This window comes from Carica papaya, chromosome 4, assembly GCF_054855325.1.
Source record: "Carica papaya isolate Zhongbai chromosome 4, ASM5485532v1, whole genome shotgun sequence".
Taxonomy (NCBI): Eukaryota; Viridiplantae; Streptophyta; class Magnoliopsida; order Brassicales; family Caricaceae; genus Carica; species Carica papaya.
This window is the reverse complement of record NC_142312.1, coordinates 5,446,009-5,466,361: the sequence shown is the minus strand read 5'-3', so window position 1 is coordinate 5,466,361 and position 20,353 is coordinate 5,446,009. Positions and strand designations below refer to the sequence as shown.

General features: G+C 34.2%; 4 protein-coding genes across 8 annotated transcripts; 2 read left to right on the top strand and 2 right to left on the bottom strand.

Annotated features, from left to right (window-relative positions):
- Window positions 1-488: 488 nt before the first annotated feature.
- Window positions 489-9,971, bottom strand: LOC110817510 (YTH family protein). Of its 5 annotated transcripts, XM_088217574.1 has the most exons (10): window positions 9,397-9,812; window positions 9,212-9,247; window positions 8,961-9,067; window positions 5,976-6,202; window positions 5,641-5,892; window positions 5,483-5,559; window positions 5,068-5,386; window positions 1,710-1,754; window positions 1,017-1,075; window positions 489-933 (listed from the first exon to the last, which is right to left on the bottom strand). In XM_088217574.1, the coding sequence occupies exons 3-10, from the start codon at window positions 9,049-9,051 to the stop codon at window positions 867-869; spliced, it is 1,137 nt and encodes a 378-aa protein (XP_088073700.1). In that variant the 5' UTR covers window positions 9,052-9,067; window positions 9,212-9,247; window positions 9,397-9,812; the 3' UTR covers window positions 489-866. The 5 variants fall into 5 exon arrangements, with proteins under 5 accessions (XP_088073700.1, XP_021901779.1, XP_088073699.1 ...); XM_022046087.2 differs by lacking the exons at window positions 9,212-9,247; window positions 9,397-9,812 and adding an exon at window positions 9,819-9,971; XM_088217573.1 differs by having other exon boundaries at window positions 9,212-9,812.
- Window positions 9,972-10,482: 511 nt separating this feature from the next.
- LDOX (leucoanthocyanidin dioxygenase) lies at window positions 10,483-11,931 on the bottom strand. The gene is made up of 2 exons (XM_022046154.2): window positions 11,379-11,931; window positions 10,483-11,164 (listed from the first exon to the last, which is right to left on the bottom strand). The coding sequence occupies exons 1-2, from the start codon at window positions 11,882-11,884 to the stop codon at window positions 10,600-10,602; spliced, it is 1,071 nt and encodes a 356-aa protein (XP_021901846.1). The 5' UTR covers window positions 11,885-11,931; the 3' UTR covers window positions 10,483-10,599.
- Window positions 11,932-13,468: 1,537 nt separating this feature from the next.
- Window positions 13,469-18,180, top strand: PGRL1B (PGR5-like B). Its single transcript, XM_022046206.2, has 11 exons — window positions 13,469-13,781; window positions 14,143-14,258; window positions 14,478-14,574; window positions 14,665-14,765; window positions 15,004-15,060; window positions 15,738-15,814; window positions 16,500-16,551; window positions 16,693-16,803; window positions 16,904-17,001; window positions 17,177-17,252; window positions 17,863-18,180. The coding sequence occupies exons 1-10, from the start codon at window positions 13,601-13,603 to the stop codon at window positions 17,244-17,246; spliced, it is 960 nt and encodes a 319-aa protein (XP_021901898.1). The 5' UTR covers window positions 13,469-13,600; the 3' UTR covers window positions 17,247-17,252; window positions 17,863-18,180.
- Window positions 18,181-19,056: 876 nt separating this feature from the next.
- LOC110817467 (expansin-A7-like) lies at window positions 19,057-20,282 on the top strand. The gene is made up of 3 exons (XM_022046009.2): window positions 19,057-19,311; window positions 19,412-19,727; window positions 19,947-20,282. The coding sequence occupies exons 1-3, from the start codon at window positions 19,122-19,124 to the stop codon at window positions 20,257-20,259; spliced, it is 819 nt and encodes a 272-aa protein (XP_021901701.2). The 5' UTR covers window positions 19,057-19,121; the 3' UTR covers window positions 20,260-20,282.
- Window positions 20,283-20,353: the final 71 nt, after the last annotated feature.

The following is a 20,353-nucleotide window of genomic DNA, read 5'->3' as shown; positions in this document are numbered from 1 at the left end:
AAAAAAAAAAATGTCTCTTCGGAATATCACACATGATCGTAATTGTTCAAAAGACACATTCGCATAATGAAAATCTATGCGGGCATCTATCTATGCAACATGATACTTCTTAACTAAGTGCAAAATACTTAACTTCTTCACAAAGTACTCAGGGTTTTACATAACTCTTTCAAAATGGTTTTCTTTTCAATAAAAGAGAGAGAAAGTTTACAAAGTAGTACACTTGTCTATCAAACCCCATTGTAACTCTCAAGTGTTTATCTCTCTTCTTGTTGCTCTTCTAGGCACTCATAGATTCCTGCACAACGGAGAGAGAGTTTTCTTCTAACTTTTGGTTCGATCTTATGGGCTAACAGTTCTAAAGTGATTGGTGATTTCCCTAATATAGAGTTTAGGGTGAAGGAAATTACTTACTTAGATCACCTCAATTAATACACCAAGCTAATCTATACACTGCACAACTTAAACTAAACACATGCTATACTTGCTTATGGAATTTCCACTTTGTGGCAACATTTCTATAACATACCAACTTTTATATCAGATGCAGAAAAGACATCTGTATTTACAATTACTGTTCTCTAAAATCACCATTCTCCTTCCACAATCTAAAGGAAAAAGGAGCTGAATGGGTAGAAAAAATGTTGGGGGTAGTGTTGCCAATCCAATCTGTACATGTTTGGTAAGCACCCCTCATAGAAATACTGTACTTAGTTGGTCTCAACAAATAGAGTATATTCCTGTGTACAACAGGACAATAACATGAGTCCCGATTCTAGGTTTTGGATAATTAATTTCACTCAGACTCTGCCTTTAGGGAATCTGGAGTTACTCCACTAGAACCATGGAACACTTCTTTCATTGTATCATTTCTCTGTTGATTTACGAGCCCTCTTGCACGAACGGCGCCCACCATTTACGAAACTGGAGTTTCTGCAAAAGATGTTCCCAAGCTAAACAAAGGAGGTTTACTAACTCAAAATATAAGCTTTGGTGAAAGATACACAGAGACTCACGAATCATCATCATTCTTTTTGCTTGATGACTCCTGCATCATCCAAGATGGTGCAACCACCTGTAAAGAATGTCAAAATGTTCGGTTTGGAATCAGTCAATACAGAAGATATGACTTTCTAAAAGGCTGTAATGTAGTACAATGTCCCAAATGTTCACTACCAGTAGCATAACGGCAGACCCCTCTCCCACCACCATCACTATTACCATCGGGAGAACAATTTAAAATTTGTTATCATTTCGCTTCCAATGAAAAGGCAACTACAAACACACAGACATCTTTATGTAACTCTCAAATCTCCTGAGGGCCATATAGAAAGCAACACAAAGCCCAATTGGCTTCCAAGGTAATTTGGACAGCTCTACCAAGCTATCCCTCTTCACATAATCAACCTTGACTGACGATTAAACAACGAAGAACTGATCATCAAAAAGAACATCCTAACTAACAGGTCTCCAGATATCACCAGCTTAAATCAGATGGTAGGTAGGTGGATCACAAGGGAGGTGACAAAAAATCAGTAATCAAAAGTCATCGAAAAGAAATAATTCTCTTACACCAAAAGAAGAACAGGAAGAGAGAAATCCAAACATTATTACCAAATGCTAGTTGTGAGATCCAACAAAATTGCCAATTGCATAAAAGATATCCATAACAAAATATTCTGAAGAAGTATTCTGATGGGAAGACCTACTTGTTTGATTCTTCTGCTGTGAGCTTCCAGATATTCTTCATACGACTGCAGTAAAAGGACCAGGTTGAGAGATGAGCATGCATAGGCATAAGAACGTTCGTTGAAAAAAGGACAGATTTATTTTAGAAGGGGGACTATATTAACGGTAATAATCTGGAAAGATTTTTTTTTTTTCATACAGAACACAAATTTAAATCTACAAACATATGGGCCTTGTTTAGCCGTAGAAATATACTTCTCTTGAGTTTTCATTTTTCTAGTTTCATACATATTTATACACCAAAATATATAATTTTGAAAGAAAAAGGAAAAAAATAGGGTAGTGAAAAAATATGATGATTTTGAAAAGAATAAAAAAGTTCAAATTCATCTGATATTTTCACTATCATTTTCAAATTTTGTTTTCATTTCCAAAAGCCATAGATATTCTTGTGTAAAAACATATATAAATTTAGAAATTAAAAACTTAAAACAGTTTTATACAACTAAACAGGCCTTCGATGTCTCCATCCAGAGAAGTCTATTTTGATAAACAATGTCATTAATCCACCCTTAGATAGAACCCATCTAAACTAATAAAAATTAGTTTCCTGGAATGAAAAAGAAACTGTGATTCCTCAATTATATTCGGTATTAAAATAGTGCTGTTGCTCATTAGTTTTTAAATCCTAAATGCATATATTACATCAACAAAAGCCACGACAAACCAGAGGAAAGAGAGATTGTCAATCATTACCCTTAATACCTGTACTACATCAATAAAAGCTACGATAAATAAGAGCAAACAGAAATTGGAACATTCTTAATTACATATGGGTAATGATGATTTTAGTCATTAATCACTATAATATATGTAACCATATTTCATAAAAAAGCTTCACAAATCAGAGGAATACATTTTGCTATTTTGTAGAAAAGTAGGTTTTATGCATAGTGGTCCAGACATATGAGCAAACAATGTGTTACGTACGCAGTTACAGTTAAATGAAACTCTTAATACAAATGGATAAAAGAAATATCGTATGTAATGAGTACAATTAAATGAACTATAACCAAGAGTTCATCAAACTCCACGTCAAGGTTATCAATCAATCTGCTCCAAAAGTGAATATAGAATGCAAATATGACCAAACGGACAACAAAAACAGGAAGAACGGCATTGAAAACCTTAGGAAACCATATAAATTGGTTATGAACTGGTATAGGAGGCGTTAAAACAGAGTGGCCAAACCAAATTAGTCAGGTCTGCATGAAGTAGCCAAACAGCACTGTCCAACTCCTGGGTTACATGTGCTGAGGTGCTCCCCCGGTTTTAGGTTACCAGTGAGGCTCAGGCTTCTTGTGCACGCTCATCCAGCAGCGGTGGCTGCGAACAAGTGACCAATGTTCCCCATGGCAGCATGGAAGGTAGAAATCTGGCATGGTGGTGGTATTTCCGCCTTCTAGTGGCGACTGATGCATTTGCAGAATGGATTGAGGGTGGGCCTCCAAATATGGGCTAGACAGTGCTGCTCAAGCCCATTGTGGCAGTGATATTGATCACAGCTCAATTTCTGGTCAGAGTCTGAAGTTAGCCTGACTGCATGAGAGCAATGTTTTGCGATTTCCTTCTTTTTATCTTTACTTTTCTAGCAAAATTTTTCTTTTTTTTTTGGGAGGGGTGGCAGGAATGCAATTAGGTGTTTTTCTGGTTTCTTCTCTTTGGCATGGAAAATGAAGTTACAAAATTTTGTTCTTTTCTTAAAGTTCACAAATAAGGTAGGATGAAGTTATGCTTTGATACTAAATGATATGGAACAAATAGCCTTCAAACTAACTAGTCCAAGGGTAGTTTAAGAATCCAGGAAATTTAGGTGAAAAAAGAAAAAGAACAGAGGTGACCAGAGGTAATTGGAGATCAAGGTGAGAAAATAGAAGCAGCAGACAGACTGAACAAGATAAGTTAGACAAAAAAAAATAGTGGAATGAGCACAAAAAAATAACAAGAAATAATACCAACAAAAGAAATTATAAATTTTTCATAATCTATTCTTTGTCTCAACTTGATGTAGACAAATAACGTCGAAACCAACTTGTCCAAAGATGTTTTTGAAAATAGAGAAAATTTAGGTAAAAAATAGGAAAATAGAGGAAAACAGGAGGAGATTAGAGATATAGGTAACAAAATACAGGCAGAAGTAAACTGAACAGAGCAGGATAGACAAAAAAATAACTAACAAGACAAACACTAAGAGGTAATAGGGAATCAACCCTAACAAAGAAATTCTTATATACATTATAATCTATCTCGTTTATTCCTGATAGTTATTAGTCTTTCTATAGGTATTAGTTGTAACTAATAGAGAAAAAAATATTATTGTTATGGTCCCGATTTATGAATCGTATTATGAGATTTTGTTACTAGTACAGGGTTCCTTAAGAGAGAACTCAACAATCTCCTAAAATTAAAATACTCACGAAACTTTTTTTTTAACAAGTTTTTCTGCAAATCCATTTCCAAGAGAGCAAATGATTTTTATACAAGCGGGATAAGGAACAGTTGTTCTGATGGTTATTACCAAAGTAGTCACTGCTGCACATTCTCCCTACATTTCTCCTGCTATCCTACCACACTTTTACTTAAATACCCACTTAAAGATCTTACTTAGTACACATAAAATCCAGCACATGATGAGCAGTTAATTCCAGAGTCAGCCAACTGCCCTCTGTTTTTTCTCCCTAACTTTTTTCTACTAAACACAAACAATTACAACACCAAATACATAACAGCCATTTAAAAACAGCCACATAACAGCCATATAAAACAACACCTACAAACTACACAGCCATATAAAACAACAGATGCAGATTAAATCAATTTTTTTAATTCTTTGTTTTTTCCCCTCCTTTGATACACCTTATCAAAAGGTGTCATTTTGCCGCTGATGTTCCTAACAATTAAACTAATAAAAGAGGAAATCAAAAGTTTCTATGCTTAAAATCTACCTAAAAATTGCAATTATGAACAGTAATAGTAATAATAATAATAATAATAACAAAATAATAATAGTAATAACAACAACAATAAAAATCTTCTAACAGAAAATTTATCTAGGATCTTCTTTTGCATCAATTTAACTTTTAGAATCATGCAAGATATTAAGACCTAATAAATTGCATAAACAAAGACTTTTATGGAGCACCTTAGATTAGGAGATTAATCACTAGATTATTTGTTTCTCGTTCACCCTAAATAATACCCTATCGTTAAGGAATGTCAGAGTGCTATAGTAGCTTTCTTGTTCAGCTCCTCATGACTACAAGGAAATATCAACAAGTTACACTAAATTGAATAAAGAAAATGTTATAGAACCAATACCATTTCAAGAAAATCATCCTCGGTTAAGGTACTGGCAAGAGGGCTTTCTGCAGACCAACCCCATTCTGCTTGTGATTCAGTTATAGAAGGTCTCATCCTACCAACTTTTGATGCACCGGAGGCAACATGCAAATGTTCAAGAACCCCAGAATCCCTCTGTTGTGTTACATGAAATCTGCTTGCTTCGGTTTGATAGAGTACAGAGGGATAAGGTATGGGCGCTCCAGGCCATGAGAAATGCAGGGGAGGCATGTTATACTCTTCATTCCCCAAAGAACATGGTGCATCCGTGCAAGGCCTTTTTATGGTCTGATCATACCTAAGAAAACAGGTAAAAATAAGATAAAGATACCTGCAATAATTCATGAACCTGATTCTGATAAAAGCCAATTATGTTCAGCTTTTAAGAACATACCTATACAGTGAGCCTTCCTCGTCATTCTTCCCATCAAGGAGCTCACAAAGTGCTTCCCCTATATCTTCAGGTAGTTCCTGAAAAAAACAGATAAATCCTGTTATAATTTATACTACCAGCAATGCAGAGGAAGATAGAAGTTACTACACAGAGGACACCTGGCAGTCTCTGCTAATTTTTACAGGCTTATAATCATTCAATGGATTCTTTAGATGAAGAGTCTTCTGGAAAGGTAGGTCATTTAACTGCAGCCATTTGACCTTAAAACTGCGACCCCAGGGGTTACTTTTACCACTTCCTTGACTCCAAACATTGTCCCGCCGCCATCCAACAGAAGACATCATTTGGGCATATCCTTGGAAGAAACCACTCATATTGACACTAAAAATTAATATGACTTTACCAGAATTCTGCAAGAAAAATAGAATGCTTCTACATAAAGCATTAAGAATGGGAAAACTAGAGAATTATCTCAAAAGAAAATGGATCTTACATGAAAAGCTTCTTCCAAAATTGGCTCATTCATAACTTGAGTAGCCCATATTCCTTTCTCAATTGACAATTGGATGTTATCATAGTTCAGACTCTTAATGATGAAATATCTTGTTTTGTACAATTTATCATTTTTATTAGCATGTGAAGTTTCCACCAGATCATAAGAATTTCCCCCTCTGGCCCTGGAGCGATAGCCATCCTCATCAGGTTTATAGCTTGAGCTCTCTGTAAATAAATAAATAAGTAGAACGAAATAAGATCATCGTATAAACACACTAAAAGAAGAACATGAACCCCAAAAGAACAAAATATTCTTTGCTTGAGCTAAACAGATCAACAATCACCTTCACTAATTCTTATTTAAGCCCAGGCTATTTGGCTCATTTGGCACAAATCTCTAATTTGGAGTCGTAAGTGAAGGGTTCTACCCTATACTTGTAACCCGCGAAAAAAGCTACTTGCATAAATTATCATAAGCATATATCAACCAGTGAGCGTAACCACTAAAAATCCAATAGGAATTTTTGTGCTTGAAATTACTAATCAAGCAAAACAGACACAAAAAAGTGCATTCTTATTTTAAGAAAAACAAATACAAAAAGTATTTGCATAATAGAGCTCTTTACCATTTATTAAACCACAAGCTCAATGTTTGTTAAAAGAATCACCTGCACCCTACACAAAGTCCCAGGATTTTGATAGATTAAGATCAACATGGAGATGTAAAGCTAGAATTGCCACTTCGTCAAAGGCCCTCTCCCTATCCATAGGTGGCATCATGTCAATGCATCCCACCGTGCTTTAGTCTTTGCCAATGTAAGAGATAGATGAAGCTTTTAAGGGAGGAACCAAATGCAAGGGAAAAGGAGAGTTGGGAATCCATAGCTAAGAGGACAGCAAAGGATAGTATTTGCTACGCCAATGTCATGAGCAACTATCTCTACTATGCCAACTAAGGAAGAAGGTAAAGGAAGTCAGTTCTAAAAGTCGAAAGTAGATTCTTTCTTTAATTGAGAATGTCGTGGCAGAGGTCAACACTAGACCTTGGAAGCCAGGGCTGGAAGCAGATCAGAAGAACGACAAGATAAACTTTCAGTAGTAAGAGTGCAGATGAATGAGAAGAGCTATTGCTATAGGAACAATGCTTTGCTGCAAGAGATCCCATGAAAACAATTTTGACATTGAAAAAATGGAATGTAAGGTTAACCCCAAGAAAAGCACTTTCTTTCCTTCGAAAGATGCTTAATGCTCGAATATGGAACACTGTTAAACCTCCATTACTTTGGTTTAAGGACGCCCTTGCCCCCACTTGAATTCATCACCTCAGCATAGGAGAAGCCAAAACGATATAACTCAGCTTATATTATAATCAACTCTAGCCATAGTTAGTTCCACAAAGCCTACACACCTTTGCAACAGTCTAGCAAGCCAAGATTTTCAAACAAACTATCATAACGCAGTCTACAGCAATGTCTCCAATCTCTGACAAAGCTACTCCAGCATCCATGTACACACCCTCTTCATGTTAGCTTAATGGATTTTGGAGAATTTCATCCTTTCCTAGTTCAATCCTACTGTTCCACATTTCAGCTATTTAAGGATCACCAAAAGAATTGATGTTGAGACCCTTAGGCATCTCACCTTTTCATGTATATTGATGAGACAATTATGGGAGACAACTTGGAAGGGAACTCTTAGTTTAGTGAATATTAACAGAGCAGTAGATGGGTCAGAGTTTGAATAGAGTGGAAAGACCTTTCCACAGGATGGTTCTTCCTTTTGACGAAGGACCAAGTGTGTTAAGAAGAGAAGAAATAAAATTTACAAAAAAAGAGAAGACAAGGGATCTGTCTAAGGAAAAAAAAGAACACAGAAAAGCCCGAACAGGAAAGATTATTCCACTTTCTTCGCAAACTAGATAATGGTATCTGCCAAACAAAATCTCTGTGATTAACCCACAAACAGAGAGACAAAATAATACCTTATTGCAAATCAGAGGAGAGTATTGGGCACATGTACTAAAATTTCTGGCTCATAAAAAACTTGCTTAATAATCTTTGCATGTAAACTTTTGGATTATTGACTGTACTCTTGTGAATAAAAGAGAGCTTAAGAACCAGACAGATCTATTTTAGCACAAGTAGGAGGCACCATCTTGGAGGCCTTGTAAATATTACTACTTTTTGGTCTATTGAAACCAGGATAAAATTGTATTTAGGGTGTAAATTTCTCTGTACAGACACATCCTACCTTGTAAGAAACACTAGATTATTCCTGCATAAACACTTCAGCACTAATGAAACAACTAAACTTGTTGGTAAAAAAATTTTCCCAAATTTTTCAGCACGAGAAACTTTAAATTGTTTGATCTTGACTTCCTACAGACTACACACTGGTGTAAACCACTTACATGCTGGAGAAAACCAATCCCTAATATGTTGTACCTTCAACCCATGCAACCTGGAAATTAGAGGAATGTCTATCTCTATCATTTGCTATATTAATCTGAATTGTTTACACGCTGTCATGAGACCCAAACAGAAAAAGGGAAGAAATCATTGTAGAGAGGCAGTCCACATATCATAAGCAACCACACATGAAAAAGAAATTTGCATGAATGTGAGATGCAGTTTGGTAATAAGCACAGTTTGAAACTTCCAATCTGCAGTGCAGTTTAGATGACTGTTCGTCATTTGTGTGACACTGCAACCAGTTTATAGGTAGTATTTACCAAACTATTGTGGGATTTTGTTGCGTAGGGAAGAAATAATGACATGCTTTGGTAATAAGCACCAATTCTTATACTTCCAATCACTTGCCAACAACATTTTTGGAAGAAATTGTTAGAATCAGACCCAAGAAAATAAATAACGAAACAAGTTAAAGCCCCAAAGGTCAAGGCACTCAATCTATAGTAAAGTGACTGACCACAGAAACTTTAAAATAAATGAAAAAAAGAGAGAGAAATAAGCAATCATTTTACCAGGACCATCTGAGTTTCCCATGTCATGTTTCCATTCAGTCACTGATGAATCAACTACAGATGCATCTTCCCTTGCAGTATCAGAAGACATGTCCTTATTTCACCTTCTATTTCATGAGGCAATTGAAAAGAAAGACAGAAACAGAAAAGCAACAGTAAAGTACCAAAAATGGGATGAGAGAAAAAAAAATGAACAGATTCCAACAGGATTATCAGCTGGCAGTAAAAATAGGTTAAAAGAATCACCAAACCTCCATTTTGGCAGATGCCCATGAAAAATTGCAAAGCTAAAAAAAAACATCACTATCACAATAAGCATGGAATATAACATTGGCAGATACTCTAAAGCTAAGTAAGCACCAACTGATTCCTTTATTAATTCCCTCCTAGAGTAAAAATATAGCATTTAATAAACAGTGAAGCATTAATTAATTACCTTTTTTTCATGTAATTAAACCGTAAGGAACTGGTACGTGTTACTGTGCGAATAACCCCAATCTATATCCCAACTGCACTTTCCTATTAGCACGAGTTAACTGTATAGAAACCATAAATCCAACTTTTTCTCAGCATTCAAAAGAAAATCCTGACATTCCAGAGTTCCAGTTTTACTCCTTTTTTCGCCAGCATTTTTTTTTTTCTGAAAGCAACCAAATAAAAAACTAATCCAACAAATTACCCACTAAACAACTCTAATCCACTAAACCCAAAAAAACAAAAACCCCATGGATTAAAGCATAAAAACTATACACATTACGACAAGAATAATTACATACGTAAGTGTACGACAAGTAAATATATATAATTAGTCAGCGAGAAGATCTCGAGTAGAAAGAAGAAGTAAAACAGAAAGCATACCTGTTTGCAGAGAAGGGAGAGCGGGCGAGAGAGAGAGAGAGAGAGAAAAGAGACAAAGCGTACGTGTCTGATTCTGATCGAAAGTCCTCGACGTGAAAAATCCAATCCAATCCAATCCAATCCAATCCAATTCCAATCCGACGCAACCAAACCCAGCCCAGCCCTAAATTGCTCCTGTTGCTTTGGCCCGTCTCTTCTTTTTAATTTCCGTTTTCTATTACTTGATGTGTAAATCAAACGTCTAGATTTGAACGAGAGTTTCCATCATCAGGAGATATTTTTAATGGGTTGAGGTATCTGATTTTTTTTTTATATATTTTTATATTGTATTAAATTAATATATTATTATAATAAATTTTTATATACATTAATTATATAATACACACACATCAATTATAATATATCTTTAAAGAATAACATATATAAAACAACATCCATTCTAACTCTAACATTTTATAAAGAAAAGAGACGTATTAATTACTTAATTAAATAATAATTGATAATCTAATTAAATAAAAAATTTAAAAGTTTATATTAAATTTAATGGGATTAAATTTTTTATATTACTATATAATTTTAAGTGACTTATCCAATAGATAACAAAAATTTGAGCACATAAATTATATTATTTATTTATTTATTAATAATGATCAACAATAGCAGCTTTAAAGTACAAGGAAAATAGTATGCCTTATAACTTGCTAACTTCATTATGCTCATCATGCAGAACAAAACACCAGCTTAATTAACAAACAACATTGATATATAGTGAACTTTAATCTCATTTAGCCTCAAGATTCTCTTGATTTTTTCTGAAGAGCTTGTGCTGGATATGCTGAGCGAATGTGCGAGGAGGAAATAGTGGCGGTTCATTCTCTGATACAGTCTCTGGCAAAGGCTTGAGGATGATCTTCTCCTTAGGCGGCTCGCAGAACACAGCCCATGAAATCCTCACCTTTTCCTTGTTAACCAGTCCCCTGTGCAGAATACTTTTGTATTTGCCATTACTGAGGATCTCAATAGTGTCGCCTACGTGCATGACGATGGAGTTAGGGACGCATTTTGCAGTCACCCACTTGCCTTCGTAGAAGAGTTGCAGACCAGGGACCATGTTGTGGAGTATGAAAGTTAATGCGCTTATGTCTGTATGAGCTTCCACGCCCAGAGCTAGCTCAGGTTGTGGGCATGTGGGATAGTAGTTGATTTTCATCTGGAGAAGAAGTTCATCGAGCCCACCTACTTCTTTCTCCAATCTTCCTTCTTCTAATCCCAACCCGAGTGAGAGCACTCCCAGAATTTTGCTTACTAGCCTTCTCAGTTGTCTTGCATATTCACTTGTTACCTCGCTGCAATTCAGTAATTTTTAATCAATACTGTTTTTGAGTAAAAATTTTATACAATATTAATCGATTATGTGATATATAGATAACACATAGTAGAAGAGAAAACTAACATAGATACACGAGAAAACAACATAACTTGAATCGATAACTTCTTAAAGAAAATTGGAGTTGACACTTTGACCCATGATTCTAATCCAGGTATAAATTAATTACTTACATGTAATCAGCTGGATTGTTGGGCCAAATAGCCAAATCTCTCTTCTCCTCAGGAAAAATAAGGTGAAAGTAATAATCCTCCCACTCAAGTTGGCCAGAAGCATTATTAGCAAGCTTGCTGCCATAGCCTTGAATATTTCCCGACGCCTGGTCGTTAGCATATTTCTCCTTGACCTCCACGGGGAGTTCGAAGAAGGCTTGGCCAGCTTTCTTGACTCGGTCGATGAGATGGTCAGGGATGCCATGGTTGACAAGGTGCATAACACCCCAGTCCACAGCGGCTTTCTTGAGCTCATCACGGCATCTCTGACGCACCTGCTGGTCATCAGAGTCTATGTCGCGAAGATCGATGGTGGGCACCTGGGGACCTTCGTCTTTCTTCTCTTCATCAAAAATGTTGCCTATGGTGGTTAGCTCCTCTTGCGGCCTCACGTACTCTTTTGGGATTGATTCGATCCCACTGCTAGCCAAGATCTCGACTCTTGGGACAGCAACCGAAGAAAACATTTTGTATAAGATTGTAATGTACTTGTATATATGTATGAGTGTATATGCGAAAGAAATTTTGAAGTGTGGATTGATGTATTTGTGCATGGGGTTTTTATAGAAATAGTTTTACAGAAAAATGGAAGAGGAAGAAGGAAGATAAGTTAGCCGGACACGTGACAAGCTAACCCCAAATTTACAAGTCAACAGGTGAGGTTAGTATATAACTATTGGCTGAGCAGACTGGAAGGTTGGACATATAAATTCCTACCACCTCTCAGCCGATATTATTTTTTAAACAAGTCAATTATTATTATTTTTTCAAAATTCATTATAGATATGAAAATATTATATAAAATTATAAAAAAATAATTAAGTTCATAGAATAGAGACAATATTAAGACAATTAAAAATTATCTAAAATTTCTACGTAAGATTTTGTAATTTTTATATATAATTTTCTAGTAACACTCTTAATTAAACTATATATGTCCTGTATTTTCTAATGAATTCTGTAAAATATCTTAATTTGTAATTTTATTATTTATTTGTTCAGAAAATTCTAATAACATAATTATTTTTTCAAGTAATTTTTCATTTATGATCATTCTTCACATTCGCTCTCGTGTTCATATATTCTCCCTCACCTTTCATCTTCTTCTCTCTGCAAGATGCTCGCGTGGGAAAATTTCTGAATTTTCGTTTAATTAAAAAGTTATAAGTTGTTAGATTAATCAATTAATTATGTAATTTAAATTTTTATTAAGATCTATTAAATACCTCTAAATATTAACATATATAGATTAATGACTTAACATAGCCTGTAATACAAATTTAATGAAAAAAACTTACAACAAGAGTGCTCAATTTTAATTTGAGATTTAATAAATTGCTAACCTTTAGTAAATTAGTAAATTAATTTTCAATATTTAATATTTGTTACAACTTATTTTTTAATATTTTTAATTCATAATATTATGTGTTTATTTCAAATGTGTAGTTACCTTTTATTTTTTAACGAAAAAAAGTATAAATAGTTATGTTATATTTAAATATTTTAAAAAATAATTTTCATAATAAGTTTTATATCTAGGTGTATGGAATTTAAATAAAATAAATAGTTATGGGATATTCATCTTTAAAAATTACGTGCCAATGTCATCTTAGTAATCCTGAGTTTAATTTAATACAAAATAATAAAATTTTAACGGATCATAATATTTAATAATTGCAATTTATAATTTAATGACTAATTAAATAAAATAAAATTTTGTTAAAAAATGTATAATTCAGATGATAAATCGTGGAGGTGACATCTGGAATTTGTATTTTACTTCATCTCATTTTGAGAATATATATATATATATATATATATATATATATATGCAAATTCCACGTGAGAATCCAGTGGAGGCACGTGGACCATGAAAGTCACCTACATGTCATCCTAAGATTTGAAGATGATGACATGGCAGATTTTGGAAGATCAAAACCAGTCATCTTCTTGAACCCAAACAAAATACCTAAAAACACTAATTTCCCTCCACATATTCCTCCATTACCTTATCTCTCAGATTTCCCCCTGTCTTTCCCTCCAAACATCAATACACACACATAACCCAGCAAAGGAAAAATAAAAATTAAAAAAAAAACAAAAACAAAATGAACCTGAACCCATCTATACCAACACCATTTTCCTAGACAGACTTCAACTCTGCTCAGCATTTCTTTACCCAGATGGCTAGCAAATTGGCCTTCATTCTAACATCCCCTCGTTTATTCACTGCAACTACTAAAAAATCCATCATTTATTTTTCTTCTTCCACAAAGATTCAATCACTTGGGTTCAATGGAAAGCAGCTCTGTGTTCGAAGAAGATTGTTTATGCTACCCCCTCAGGCTACTGCTGATCAACAGGGTGAATACTTTGTTTCTTGCAGCTTTTTATGGTTTGTGAAATGAAATATATTGCTTAAGATTGAAGTGTACCTACTAATGCAGATTGGTCATGCAGTAAGATTTATATGAATTTTATTATTGGTTTCTGTTTATGGGTGGCTGAAGTTTTTTATTTTTATTTTTTGCTCATAATCTAAATTAGAAATGAAGAACTGAGGACCCAAGAGAAGGTCTGATCTTTTTTATGGGAGCTAATAAATTAGGCTGGGATCAGGATTACCAAATGCTATCCGGGGGCTAATTAGGATTAGAATTAATCATTCATATTTGATTGGTTACTATCAGAAAGTCCATTACTGATTCTAGTATTCTCTTTTCAGGCAAGATAGAAGAAGATGAAGTTGTTGACAGTAAAATTCTTCCCTATTGTAGCATCGACAAGAAGGAGAAAAAGTCAATTGGTGAACTTGAACAAGATTTTCTTCAAGCACTACAAGTATGAGAGCACTTTCTTTGCTCTTCTTTTTTACTATCTGCTACATAATGACCCTGCCAAACAAGAGGCAATTGAAGTTTCCATGTTGATTCCCCCATGAGTATTGATTAATTTTAGAGAAATTACTTTGTTTCATATGAAGGATGAATAAAAAATGCTAGGTCTGGCTTCTAATCTAACCATATATAGTTTTTTAAATTTCTTTCTTTTCATCTCCAGGCCTTCTATTATGAGGGTAAAGCAATAATGTCAAATGAGGAATTCGACAATCTCAAGGAGGAACTTATGTGGGAAGGAAGCAGTGTCGTGATGCTAAGTATGTATGGACTAAATTCTTCTTGTAGCTTTACCCAATATGCTGAACATGTCATAAATCTTTTATTTCTTGGTTTAATTCATGATGCAGGCTCTGATGAACAGAAGTTTCTGGAAGCATCGATGGCTTACGCGGCCGGCAAACCAATTTTGAGCGATGTGGAATTTGATAACTTGAAGACGAAACTAAAGGTTTGTCTACTTTGTTTTAAAAAACATGGTACACACTTGATTCAGGATACATACTTTTGGGCAACATAAAACAGCCATACCTCCCAAACACTGAGCAATTAGTAGAATAATGGAGAAGAAATTAGATTTTGTCGATACCTAGCCTCAATTTCACTTGAATCCAAGAGGATATATACAAACATTTTCTTGATTGTAACACCCTAACACTAGTTTTCTGTTGTTCATAACTGTTTCTCAGATGGATGGGAGTGAAATTGTGGTTGAGGGTCCACGATGCAGTCTTCGCAGTAGAAAGGTATTTCTTATCCATCTTGCTTTCTTCTCTGGCTCTGGATTTTGTTTCGTTAACAACTCCTTATCCTTTTGCTCAACTGGACACTAGTTAATTAGGCATGTGTTTGTCTTTCTTTTGTGTGGCCTATAGATGATGAAGGGATTTCTTCCTAGACTTCTATTGGCAATCCCTTTCCAGGACTCTTAATGTTTTTCAAATGTTTATATTGCTGATTTTCAACTTTTTGCCCGTTAGGAGCTTGTCTGAATCTTGTACTAGGAATGTTGTTCTGACTGTAATGATGAAAGCATGCCATGCTTTTAATTCAGGGGAAGGTCCTCACAGGACTATTGCTTTTTCATATCTATGTACAATCACTTTTATGCAATCTCACACACACACACACACATATCAACAGCTTGTAAAATAAGTCAAATTTATGGCTTTCAGTGTCTTTCATCTTGATTGAATATCTAATGAGATGCTAATTATGTCCATGGTTATGGTTCTACATATTTTACTCTTCTGAGGTAACAATCTGCCGTGCTTAAGTTGTCAGCAAAATAGTAATGTGATTCTAGACTTTAATTTTCAAGGAGAAAATAATTAGATTTAGGATCAATTTTGCACTTAAGTAATATATTTTGGTCGATTCTGCATGCAAGTTCTTACCCAATGATTTAACTTTCAATCTGTAGGTATACAGTGACCTTTCTGTTGATTATTTCAAGATGCTCCTCTTGAATGTTCCAGCAACTGTTGTTGCACTAGGATTGTAAGTATCATGCTCTTCCTTCTAATGCCTGTAACTGAAAAGGGAAAATGAAGAAGCAGATCAGGCAGTCGAAAAAAGTTTTCTACAGACTTACCTACAGAATGAGTTTTATCGACCACCTAGAAATCTCGATTCAAAATTTTTATGAGCCTTAATGTACTTCATTTGCTGAGTTGAGTTACAACATTACCTGAGCCATTAAGTATACCGCCTTTTAAGGGAGTATATAGGAGAATTCTAGGTTCCTTTGCTTTGTCATTCTGATTTCTATTTTCCCCTTAAAAGGAGAGTAATTTATTGCTAAAAATAGGCTTATCTCTCTTGAAAATACAGTTTGTGCAAGTATAATGTGTCATAAAATTTTCAGAGAAAATCCTGAGGTTAATGGTAGAGCATTTTTTCCCCTTCTCGAAACTCATTTTTCTTATACAAAGATAGCTAAGGTTGATTAATAGCAGTTATGCAGCATTTTCAGTATCGGTATCTTATAGTTTATTAAATTTAGCAAGCAGTTTTTTTATCTTAAAACACCTACGATAATGGGACTGTCTTCATTTTTTAACTTTTATTAACTTTTATATGTTAATTTCGAATAATTGAAGCTCACAAAAAATCCTTTGCTTGCAAGTAAACAGCTCTCATTTCCCCTTTTCCTCTTATTAGTCTATTTTGCTGGTCCTGACAGGTTTTTCTTCCTGGATGATCTGACCGGATTTGAAATCACGTATCTTTTAGAGGTAACAATTTTTACTGGAATTATCTTCTACCCTTTTCTAATACTTCAGGAAGTGGTAGATTAATTTTTACAAGCATATAACTTACCTAATTTCTTTATGAATTGAGTTTATTCTCACACTTTTAAGTGATTGAATTTGTAGCTCCCGGAGCCATTCAGTTTCATCTTTACATGGTTTGCTGCTGTGCCTTTCATTGTCTGGTTGGCCCTTTCGCTTACAAAGTTAATTGTGAAAGATTCTCTGATCTTAAAGGTAGGGTTTGTTTTGACACATTTCTAATTCCTAAAATTGCATTTAACTGTCATGGAATGTAGAAAACATAACAATGTCAATAACCAATGCCATTTTCCAGGGCCCTTGTCCAAACTGTGGTACCGAGAACGTCTCCTTCTTCGGAATTATATTATCCATTTCTAATGGTGGTACAACTAACAACGTTAAATGCTCAAAGTAAGTCAATTTCTGTTTATATATTTGTAATTTAGGCAACAAAATTTAGGTTTAGTTTAATACATTAAAGTATTTTTCAATTTTTATTTCTTTTAAAAGTTTAATAAGATAGTAATATTGTTGCTCTCTTTGCAAACTTTAACTTGTCTTGTATTACGCGGTAATTTGATTTCAGTTGTCAAACTGATTTGGTGTACGATTCAAAGACCCGCTTGATTACATTGCCTGAAGGAAGTGAAGCTTGATTAGAGGTACATACATTTCTTTTTGAGTTTTCAACAGTTTCTTTTTCTCATTTTTCATTCTAAATTCTGCTCAAAAAATTCAGAATGAAAACAAATATTGAAGTCAACTATCTAAATGTACAAGTGAAAATTGTTTCTGGCAAGTTTGTCGTGAACTAGGTGCTAACTGTAAGCAACTATGTGAAGAGTCGAAACTCAGAATTTCCTATAACAGTGGAACTTAGCTAGGTTTCAAATTCTTCTATTTTTCTGTAGGTATGTTTGGACAGGGAGAATCAGGGAATGAAAGAAAAACCTAGGAAGTGAAATATCTAATCTTGTCTGAGAGGCTATTGATTAATTTGAGTGATTAACTGAATTACCTTCATTGTTTTATTATGTTTATAGATAATAGGTTGTTATTGTTATTTGGGTATCGATTAGTTTTATATTTTTTCTTTTGCCTCGTATCTAAACAACGTAAAATATCATCTCCGTTACTATCTTGTCCAAATAATATGCAACATGTGAACCCCTGAGTTCACACTGTCTCTTCTGCTCGAGAATCTAGCAAGATAACTTAACAAATTTGTATATAATTGTTTTTATCGGTACATAATTGAGACGAAATGTGCAGGAAAGGCTCTTACTCGCTAATGATGAACTTGGAGATGAAGAATGTTGCATTATGTAAATCTTGAGTAGTCATTTGGAGTGGGAGAAGGAAGTAAGAGATATTGTGCAAGGTGGAAATTAGAGTTGTATCTCAACTCTTGGTTTGTAACAGTGTAAGTATATGTATCATGTATATGTATACCTATGATAGGTTTGTCCAGAGAAAAGCAAGAGAAAGGATAGTCGTGGAAAGGTGTAGTTTGGTTGCTTGAAGTACTTTTAGTTGTCTATTCTCTCTCAAACCATACCCTTCACAAAAGGAGAGCTTTCTTAACTTTTATACTCTTTACAAAATGAATATAGCAACTGTTTGAAAGAATTTAATTGCAATACTTGGTAAACTTAATTAAAAAATAATTCATTTCATACTATTTAAAAATATTTTGTATTATTTTTTTAAAAAAATTTAATATATGTATTTTTTTAAAAAAATTATTTAATTTATATATGTTAATACAGATTAATATCGTTAGCGAAAATATCAAGTAAATTCAAGTTGAATATACATGGCAGCTAATGTCTAAAAGTAATTACTACCTATCATATTATTATTGCATTCTATAATTAATTATTTTATTTTATGTAGAATAAAAATTATATGAATTAATAATAACAACACGAATATAAATAATTAATTCATATTATTTTGAAAGATATTTTATAATTTTTATTGGAAATTTTTTTAATGAATTTATTATAGAAATTTGTGAATAAAATGCAACAAATATATGTATTATAATTACATTTATTATATATTTCAACAAATGAGAAAAAAGCACACAAGTAATATCCAAAACCTCCTAACTATTATATACAAGGGATTATATGATTATATTGATATTAATGACCTGGACATAGATTCTTTTTTTCAAAAAAAAATATTAATTAATTAGAATTTATGGGCGCTGGTAAATATTAGATTTTACTAATCTACGTTTCAACAGTAACTTGTTTTGTATACATATATACACACACATATATATATATATATATATATATAATGTGGCTGACCAAAAGAACTGTGAGTAGGAGGCACAAAACAATAAAACCTGCAGGCACGTCAACATGCATAAGTTTTTTATAATTGAAAATATTGATTTGACTTCGTGAGGGTCACTAATCGCATTCTCCCTCTGCTTTATAAAAAGCAAATTCTATGTCCGTAAACCCACAAATTAAGTCAATCCAAACACGGCCTTGTACAGAGCAACTCAAGAAACGATGGCTTCTCTTCTCGTCAATAATTCATGGAGGATGTTGTTTTTTGCAGTATTATCTTTCTCAATCGTCGCTAATTCTGCCGCTGCTATTTCCGGTTACCAAACCAGAATTCCTACTGTTTACAAGCCTAGCCCGTGGGCTCTTGCTCATGCCACCTTCTATGGCGACGAGACTGCCTCCGAGACCATGGGTATGTACTTTACTATGCATATAGATCATTGGGTACTTTATTGTATTAATTTAAGTATAAATATATCATGTCATTTGCATGTATGTACTGTAAATTCCAGGAGGAGCTTGTGGGTATGGGAATCTGTTCAAGAACGGATATGGAACGGACACAGCTGCATTGAGCTCAACACTGTTCAACAATGGGTACGCTTGCGGGACGTGTTACCAAATAAAGTGTGTCCAATCAAGTGCATGCTTCAAAAACGTTGCTTTTACGACGGTGACTGCTACCAATCTTTGCCCCCCGAATTGGTCGGAGGACTCCAATGCCGGCGGCTGGTGCAACCCTCCTCGAACCCACTTTGACATGGCCAAACCAGCTTTCATGAAGATTGCTCAGTGGAAAGCTGGCATTATCCCTGTCATGTACAGAAGGTACACATATATATATATATATAGTTTTCATTTATAATGACGAAATCTTGTCACTAAATATAACTATACGAACAGTTTCTATTTTATAGGTCCAATCTTTAGCAACGCTCACCTGTGTTACTAAAACCAGCCAATTATCATAAAGTATCTTCTTGTAGTGTATATTTATATGATTTTTTGTGGTTTATGTATAACTTATATATACAATTATATCATCAGGGTGTCGTGCATAAGGAGTGGAGGAATTCGATTCTCATTCCAAGGAAACGGATACTGGTTGCTTGTTTATGTGATGAATGTTGGAGGGGGAGGCGACATTCGAAATATGTGGGTGAAAGGAAGCAAAACGAATTGGATAAGCATGAGTCATAATTGGGGTGCATCATACCAAGCATTTGCTACTCTTGGTGGTCAATCTCTTTCTTTCAAAATTACTTCTTATACAACTAAACAGACGATTATTGCGTTGAATGTTGCTCCTTCTAACTGGGCTATTGGCTTAACTTACGAGTCTAAAATCAACTTCCGTTGACAATAAGACCACCTAATATCTTTTTTCTATGCTAATTTTTATATTTTTATATTTCCAATCCTTGAAATATATATGCACACACATATATATGTCT